The 9,034-nt window shown below is 36.1% G+C and overlaps 1 protein-coding gene across 1 annotated transcript in view; it reads left to right on the top strand.

The window, feature by feature from the left end:
* The first annotated feature begins 908 nt into the window (after window positions 1-908).
* Window positions 909-9,034, top strand: part of LDAH (lipid droplet associated hydrolase) — a 71,187-nt gene continuing 63,061 nt past the window's right edge. The window contains exons 1-2 of the mRNA XM_010165353.1: window positions 909-1,131; window positions 3,559-3,752. Coding sequence (XP_010163655.1) covers window positions 909-1,131; window positions 3,559-3,752 — 417 coding nt within the window. The remainder of the gene's footprint in view (window positions 1,132-3,558; window positions 3,753-9,034) is intronic.

Below are 9,034 nucleotides of genomic sequence, written 5' to 3'. Positions count from 1 at the left end.
ACCATTTTATGATTCTATGATTCTATGATTTATGGAGACTTTTTAAGGGATAAATTTTATGAATCTCCAGTCTAAAGTCTGCTCATATAACTGATACACTTTGTTTTTCTGCCTAAGATTTTCCCTTGCATACACAGCAGAAAAACAAACAAACACGATTCTTGGTTATTTCCCTGAAAACCAGTCCTCTTCCCTAGCAAGATTAACTTGTCGAGTAATCTTAGAGCAAACACTTTATTTTAATCTATCATTGTTTTCTGACTGTGGGTTTAGCAAAGGTCAGAAAAAGAGATTCATTAAAGTGGTTGCGCATTTGTTTTTCCGAAAGCACATCGGAAGATGAATGTTTTGCCAAAGAAAATAAAGAAATACAGTATTTCTTTTAATATACTTCAGCTAAATAAAGTCTTAACATCACATGTATTGGCCCAGATGGGGTGTTTGCAGCATAAGGTACAAGTCGTATAATTTCTACTATCTGAAAAGTGCTTAAATGAGCTCTACTTCAGCCATGCCGTTTATTCCACACCTGAGGTGAAGTAACTCTGGTCCGTTCTCTGATGTAGAGCCATCAGGGAGCTGACTGCCAGTGTGTTTGTGCAAGTCTGTTTGCTTATATAAAGAACCCATTTAAGCTTCTCCACCCAAGAAATTCATGTTGATTTTGGATAATCCCTGGGTGATTTTATTCTGCAAAATAAATAAATAAATCTTCCAAACCTGTGACGCAGCCCTGCTCTCACATATTTTGGATTATGAGAAGCATAGTATTTCTTTTGGGGAAACATGAACTGACATGGGACATGGACAATTTTATATTTGTCCAGTAGAAAAATAGGATGTGTATTTCAATATAGGGTTATGTGACATTGGAGTTTCACCTGAGAAGAGTGCAGGGTCAGTTGATGATGAGGAGAGTTTTGCGTGTGGATCGCCAGAACCCACACTGCGCGCTCATCCTCCAGTGTGGCTTCTCTAGGAGGAGTGCCAATGTGATTTGCTTTGGCAACAAACCAGGGTTTCAGAAGAAAAGGAAAAGTTGTATTAAGCAGCTAAAACAAGTCTTCAGGGCCAGCATTGGCGGTCAGGACTCGCTTTCAGTCTTAGAGAGATCGTACGTGTATGTGGCCAGTAGGCGTGGGGATCTGAGCATCCTCGCTCTGCGTGGTGCTGAGTAGGGCTGCGCTGGGGATGCTTTGGCCCGATGCAGCAGAACCGGTCTCTGTTATCATATTCAGTCATAACTAACCCATCTGATTAAAACCAGCTTCTGCAAGCTCGGCTCTGCTCTCCCCTTCCCCTGCTCCCGTAAGAAAGCACAAGTGCACAGGCTGGAGTTGGGTACACTGAATTCCTAAACTCAAGTCTTGGCCAATGAGGAAAAAGCCCTTTTTTTTCACTCTGCTCTTAATCCCCACCTGTATGATGTGTATCCTTCCTCAGGGTTCTTGCTTTCACAACAAAACTCATTTTGAATAGGCACATCTCTGCTAAAATCAGTTACAGCTATAAATGTTGTCCTGAATCTCTACTCTGCTATTTATTAGGTAACTAAATATTAAATTAGATATCTAATGTCTTAAATAACTACAATAATTAACTGAATTTGTCTAACATAGTTATCTACCTTAACTTGGAAAATGTTGAGACTGGGATAGGCTGTCTTTGCTCTATTGTTTATTAATTACATTGCAGCACTGTTCAACATCTCTTGTAGCACATATTGAATTTGTGTAGTGAAAAGCAGCCATTAACTTCATGAGAGTGAAGAATACAAATAAAAATGTTTTGTTTCCTGTTTGGTTTCTGGGGTCTTGTAAACCATGAGAAGTTCTCTAGAAGATTTATACACCTACTTTACCACCTTTTCCCTTGCTCTAACCTAGAAATAAGGTGAAATTCTTGTAAAATCACTTATTTTCAAGAACTAAAGCTATTAATGGAATGTCAAACATTGACAGACATGCTGATAAATCACTGGAGATGGCAGTGCCTGACTAAAGCAATATGGAAATGATAGCAAATGTTTACAAGGGAAAATTGACCTGCCAATCCAACTCATGGTAACATACATACACTCAACATAACATACTCTTTCACCTGTTACTGTAGGTAGTGGGCCATCATATTTCAAATATTCTATGTTTTATGTATGTTATATATACCCTTAATTAGACCTGTGATGTAGACAGCCCATTCCTGCATGAGGTTAAGCTGCTGTGTAAATAAATAAAAAGTAGGAAAGACATATTTTGTTAAAAATAGAAACTAAGTTTAAAAACAATATTTTGGCCTTTGGCTTTTATTTAGGGTGTTGGAAAACAGAACAGGCTCTTGACTGTCCATAGGACCATGGCTCAGAAATGAGCCAGTCCCCATCACGTGTCAAAACCTTGCTGCAAGGAGATTTGGCTTATTCCAGACTAAAGCTGCATGGAAATCAACATGTTAGGAGTGTAAAAGATCAGGAGTTTAATCCGGAGTATGAAATTGAGCCCTGAGATAATAGCATGGATTTAAGAGATTGAGTGGTATTAGTACCAGTACATCTCTTTCAGATAAGCTATCAGCATATGTTCCTTCATGCTTTCTGCCTCTTTTCTTTCATCTTTTTTTCAGTATTTCTTCTTAGAGTCTTTTCCATCGAGTAGTCCAGCTTAAATTGGAGTGGTGTATCCTTAATACTGCTTTTAGTTTAGTGGGCAGAGCACTTTTCTAGCAGATGAAAGAACTGTGAACCCCCTTAGATTGGGGAACTTGAAAGCCATGTCACCTACCTCATGAACAAGAGTTAGAGATTCCCAAATTGCTGTAAATTTTTATATGCACCAGATCATCCCTGTCTTGTGGACTGGCTGGGAAGCGAGTAGTAAAGTCCTTATCGTGTAAGTGATTGCCCAAGCTCCTTCAGGAGACCACTGGCAGAACAGGAATGAAATTGCACAATAGGCTAGAACCATGAAGCTCTAACTTGATCTTTTTTGTAGCTGATTTGACAATGATAAGAACCTGCTTAGTTTATATAAGTGCTAGTGCTCCATGTTGACACATATGCATTTCATATTTTTCTTCATTCCATGGCACTATTTTGTTTATCTTTATTTTAAGACAAGAGATTTTGGATATCTGAAGGTTCTTAGTTTATAATAACATATATGATAGTTGTCTTGAGTGAAGGGACTCTTGTTCCTGGACAGTATTGCTATTGTAGATCCTGATCTCTCAGTATAAAGTTGGATTGATTTGAACTGATCCATTGCCTTGAGTTTGGTCTTGTAATGAATGAAGAGGAAGACAATGCTAGATGATGTGCCATCAAGTTCCATCCATGTTTCTGTGTTTTTCCCTGGTTCCCCAGCCACACATAAGGCTTCACATCCTGTACATGTGATTCATCAGTCTATATTTACCAGTGGTGGTAACTTAAAACTAAATTTTTTAGGTTTGATTTTTGTTATTTGTTGGGGTTTTTGTTAATTAAAAGGTGTTATTAATTTCAGGGTTTTACCAAGAACTGAAAAAAAAAAGATACTTGAAATTTCTATTATTAAAACAAAGGACTTATTTTCTTTTATGTTTCAGACACAGATATTAAGGAGCTAGAGGATGTTTTTGGACTTAACGGACAAGTAGAGCATAAGCTGAACTTCCTCAAAAAGAATGTGTCAAAAGATATAAAGCTGGTACTGATTGCTCATTCTATTGGTTGCTACATCACACTGGAGATGATGAAGCGAGCATCAGAACTTCAGGTACATTAACCTTATAGAATGGAAGTTATGTTATTAGCAAAGCAGTGCATATGCTTAGCCTATGGATAATGCCATGTCTTTCCTGTGGAAGCTCTATTCTGCTATACACAAACTTTCAACTAAAATAAAAACATTAATGACTAATCCTAATAACATATAATAAAGTAGTTTGATGGAAAATGCAGTTCTTACTCTGAATTTGGACCTTTAAATGCCCTTAGAATATAAATGATTAATGGTGATAAATATATTTAGGACTTTCTTCTTGTCTTCTCATCTTTAAATAATTTATAAAGAGATCACTAGATATTTGGCAATTACATTATGTTACTACACCAAAAATTAAGACTGATTATGATTTTAGTAGCAGCTTCTTATCTCAAAGCAAGCAGATTGCTAGCTATACATGAGGAAACATATGGAAAATAATAGTAATATAAATTGTGGTGAGTACTACAATGAAGGACGTTGCTTTTAAAATTTAATGCATATATCATTGCCTCTACAACTCAATCTTGGTTTGTGTAACTCGATGAGAGTGGGAGGTGTCACTGCAAATTCTTGTGTATCTGTATTTTTCTTTGTCACTAGGAAGCAATAAGAAGGTTGAGGCAGAACCATGTCCCTGCAACTCTGGAAATGGAAAACTGTTAGTGCTCAGTAATAACTTGCTCTGCTAGCAGATGATGAATGAAAAATACTGAATTTTTATTCTTAAACATTCACTCTTGCTAAATCATTGCCTTTACATTATAAAATTTTCAGTGGAAGTGCAGTGTTAGTGTCAAGTCTATGTATAATATATGCATGAGTAGATTCTTCCACTTCTTCATAACCATTTCCACTGCACGTCAAACTTTTTTTTTTCTTTTAAAGGAAACAACAACTAAAAATGTCAAACATGAGGTTAACCTGATATATTTCCACAAGCATATTTCACTTTGTGATTATAAACAGGGACATTTTTTTTGTGAGAGAACTTTTATTACTGTTTTATCTTTTCAAGAGGGAGTGTTCTAGAAAATATCATATACAGTAATTTGTCCAAAAATATCAACTTTGGTCAACATCTGTGCAGTCTTTATTATACAATTATTTTATCTGGTTTCAATTAAACTATGAATTTTTCAGTAATTTTTTTACACCTGGCTCACTGGATACTGGCAGCATGCTATTCATCAGGTTTGAAGCAGAGGTATCTTTGGGACGCTCTTAGATTGCATGGTGCACTGTGTGCATGAAGTTAATATATGACAAGCTACATTTAAGATGCATTTAACAATAGAAAATATTTGTGTAAGCCAGAGTGTTGTGCAACTTTTGTCCCTTTGCCAAAAATAAGTTAACTGTTAGCTTTTATAACATATGAAGTGTGATAATAAGAAACTTGTGTTTCCATCTCTCCATTTATTTTTACTGGAATATTTGATTCCCACAAGATTTTGAGCACATATGTGTATTTTAGTAGCTAGTTCATTTGAATTTATTTTTGTGTAGTTCTTACATGATATTCTTTTATTGCATGAGTTTTGGTTTTGGTCTTAAGTTCTCTGCTTTGAGAGCCTTTGATTGCTTACAGTTTATTTTTCTGAGCTAGAGGTTAATGTGTTGTATTTATTGTTCAAATAATTCAGTAAACATTTATATTTGGAGCATATGTTTATGAGATTTTTTTTTAATCTAATTTAAAGCCCTTTCATAATCTAACCAGATATAGACTGGATTTTTTTCTCTCTCATACATTGATGAGGGAACCTGGTGAATTTAAGCTAGCATGCTTGAAAAGGAGAAAGTACTCTCTCTTTATCTCTCTTTCTTGATTGCTCTTCAGCTGCTGGTTTTGAATGCTGCTGATTTCTTGGGCTCTTGTGCTCTGCAAGGTAATGGGGTACTCTGGGTTGGGTTTTTTTTCTTAAACTTCTGTGAAATATGCTTTCTTATTTCATTAAAAGAGAAATGAAACAGGAATTGCCAGTCTGCCCCAGGTTAAATTAAGTTTTAGACCCCATCCCTATTTTCCTGTTGACTCTCAGGGAGGCTTCTGTTAATGGTTTCTTCATGAGACCCCCTCAACACAAACTTAGTTTTAGGTTGATGCCTTTAGCTAAGTCTAATTAGTAGAGAAGGACCACACAGGCTACATCCATACTTGTAACTAAGTGAGGCTGCTACATGGATTTGGGTACTGAGCGAGCTTTAAGACACTTTAAGACACCAAAGAAGCCAGCAACTCCGAGGCAATGCCCTGGCATGGTTCTGGGCTTGGCAGAGGCCCAGGAACATTCCCAGTAGTTAGTTTGGATGCAGACATCCTGGGCTTAAGCAGGAGGACATTCAGCCATGTGGACACAGACCATCCTGTGCCATCCTGTTCCATGGCAGGACCAGGGAATAGTTCCTGGCCATTCTGTTTGGTGGCACACATGTAACTGTGAACACTTCTCAGGTGTCGTCCTGGGCGTCAAATGTTAACAAGAGTCACCTCTTTGTGGGAAGCAGAACATCCAGAGTTTGTCAGATTGCTAAAAAATTCTGACACTGGGAACGAAAAATATTAATCAGCCTTTCTGTGTGGAGATGGAAAAAATGCAATGAAGTGCAACTTAACTTGATACTTCTGAGGTCTTAACCTCATAATCTTCTTCACTCTTCATTCAGCCAGGAGAACTTAAAAATGAAGCTGACTGACAGTATTATTTCCTCAGTTGTTGAAGCTTGAGCCTAACTCTCAAATAGGCTACATCCTCCTGGCATTCTCTTCAAAAATACAAATCCTTATTTGGAGGATTTCCTGGTGCTTTGCTGGCAACACTACCGAGTCTTTCCTAAAATAGTCCGCTTGATCATTAATTTAATCAAAAGATTGACATATTTCCTTGCTAATGAAATTCAGTCTGTTACAGCATTAGTCTTTCATTTGCAATGATGCTTTTGAAATGCCAGCACCTTTGTGGTAATAAATTAACACTTATTAATGAGTGAAACCATCATAGAATGTAAGCATCACTCCTTTTTTTAAAAAACTCGTTGAGGAGTAAGAGTTTTTAAACTCTTGAGTATTTATCAGTTTAAGCAAATAAAATTTCTGTAATATATAATTCAAAACCATGCATTGCTGCTATATCTCAGTGGTGCCAAAGGTTATTGGGTATTGCTAGAACTTAGTTGATTTTATAAATAATAGCTAACAAAACATAAACTGGTATAGTTTTGTATGAACAAGTGCACACCTCGGAAACCCTGTCACATTGTATCTGTGCACACATTCATGTGCATCTGCCTTATCTTTCCTTCACCCTGTTCTCTTCCAAACAGAAATCTGTTGGTCTGTCCTTTCTTTCGAGAAATCAGATGAACGTAACAAAATAACAGAGTTTGTATTTAACGATTCCAGCAATTTATACAGTAGCATAATCACATTGTCATGTTTTTTCTTTTGTCTGGATATGAATTGCATTCAGGTCTTTCACTTGAGAAGCTGCAACTTGTTCAGGGTTTGGTAATGTACGTAGCTTAGAAGGTTTGTGCAGTGTGTCTTACTCTTCATAAATCAGTTCTGACTTTCACCCATCAGGAGGCTGGCTGCTAACCAAACTTTCTTGACTTAAGCAAACATTTCTTCATTGATGACTATTCTGAATTACTTTATGATTTCTAAAATGTTGGTGCTATTCATCCTCTTTTAGAAATAAATTAAACATTCGTAACAGGAGTTATTGGGCATTTTTTGTGAACCTTTTGACCTACTGAAATTGGCTATATAGCCCTGCTGTTGGTTTTCTGTCTGTTTAGTCAGTTTCTAATCCACATAAAAATTATTCTCTCATCCATTATTAGTATTAGTAGTGTTCACAGGGATTGATGACCGAAGCATTTTGTTGGAGCTTTTTAAATATAGTTATTTTAGATGATGCTCCTGTATGTGCATGGGAGTTTTATTTCTTTCTTCTTTATTAAATTTTTCAAAATATTTAGTTATAAAATTGATGGAGCTTTTATCTAGAAAACATTACTGTTGTTACTTGTGATGTTAGAAAAAGCCAGAAATTTATGTTATCTTTCTTTTTTAAATGTAGCTGATAGATAGTTTAGTCTTTTTTCTCTGTCATTCCAAAGTTTCTCTTTTTGCATTGTTAGTATTGGGGTCTTTTATTACCCTTGGTGCTCCCGTTAAGTGACACGCTTAGTGTGACATGTAGTCCTCATTTTGTAATTCCCTACTTCAACCAAAAGGCCACACTCCCATCTCTTGTGAACAGCGTGCTTGCAAATATTGATGGCCTACAGTTATGAGTGACATTCCTTTAACAACGATTCTGTTAGCTTTTATTCTCTTTTCTAGAAATCTGCTTCTTCTCAATTACCTGCAGCCCTTTGCAACACTTCTTAGTGGCAGAAGATCTCTGCACATAGCGCTTCTGACAAATACACTGATCGAATGATAGGACATTTCAGAAATGCTCTTCTCTGCCATCTCTTGGCCAGGGAAGTTTTGGGGTTTTTTTTCAGCGTGTGTGAGAAATTACCTGTATATATAAAAGTAGTTTGTTTTAAAAGAAGCTTTACTAAGACAGTAAAAAATGGCAATAGATAGTTTGCATTGCAATGTATCTTTGTATGCAACATGAAATGCAATAAATAATTATTCACTTACTGAAAGAAATACCTCTTAACAATGTGTGAACGTCTATCCATAAATACTGTTTTGCAATAAGACAGAATATGAAGTTTAAAGCAAATTAACTATTCCTGAATAAGTCACGTAAAACTTTCTGATTCTAAACCAAATGTCTTTTTCTGATATAGCTTAATCTGTTTTCAAAATAGCTTAAGTTAATGGTGTTGAATGTATTTGAGATTCATTCTGGACAAGAGTGTTGACACATGAAGTTATTCAGGAATATTTCCATGTTTAGATATTCTCTACTCAGGCTTTAATTTATCAAGCCTATTGGTCAACATCAGTTCTGTAAGTTATCAAATCTTTTCCAGAGTTTACTGGCAGAGATAATTCTCTTTTTTAAATACAGTTTCCTGAAGACAAAAGCTTTTTTTTAAAAAAAACCCACAAACAAACAAACAAAACAAACAAACAAAAAAACCCAAAACTAAAACTTTTGCTTCTCCCAAGAGCAGAACTGGACAAGGAGAGAGTTTTATTTTGCCACCATTGTCAAATACATAATTGGCCATCATAGCAAAAAGATCCCACCTGCTAAATGAGTTGGTTTTCACATTTTTTTGTGTGATGAGAATAGTTACTCCTGGGGACGAAGGAAAGA

This window comes from Antrostomus carolinensis, unplaced genomic scaffold (genome assembly GCF_000700745.2).
Source record: "Antrostomus carolinensis isolate BGI_N321 unplaced genomic scaffold, ASM70074v2 scaffold9593, whole genome shotgun sequence".
NCBI classification, from domain to species: Eukaryota; Metazoa; Chordata; class Aves; order Caprimulgiformes; family Caprimulgidae; genus Antrostomus; species Antrostomus carolinensis.
This window is presented reverse-complemented; position numbering and strand designations above follow the sequence as displayed.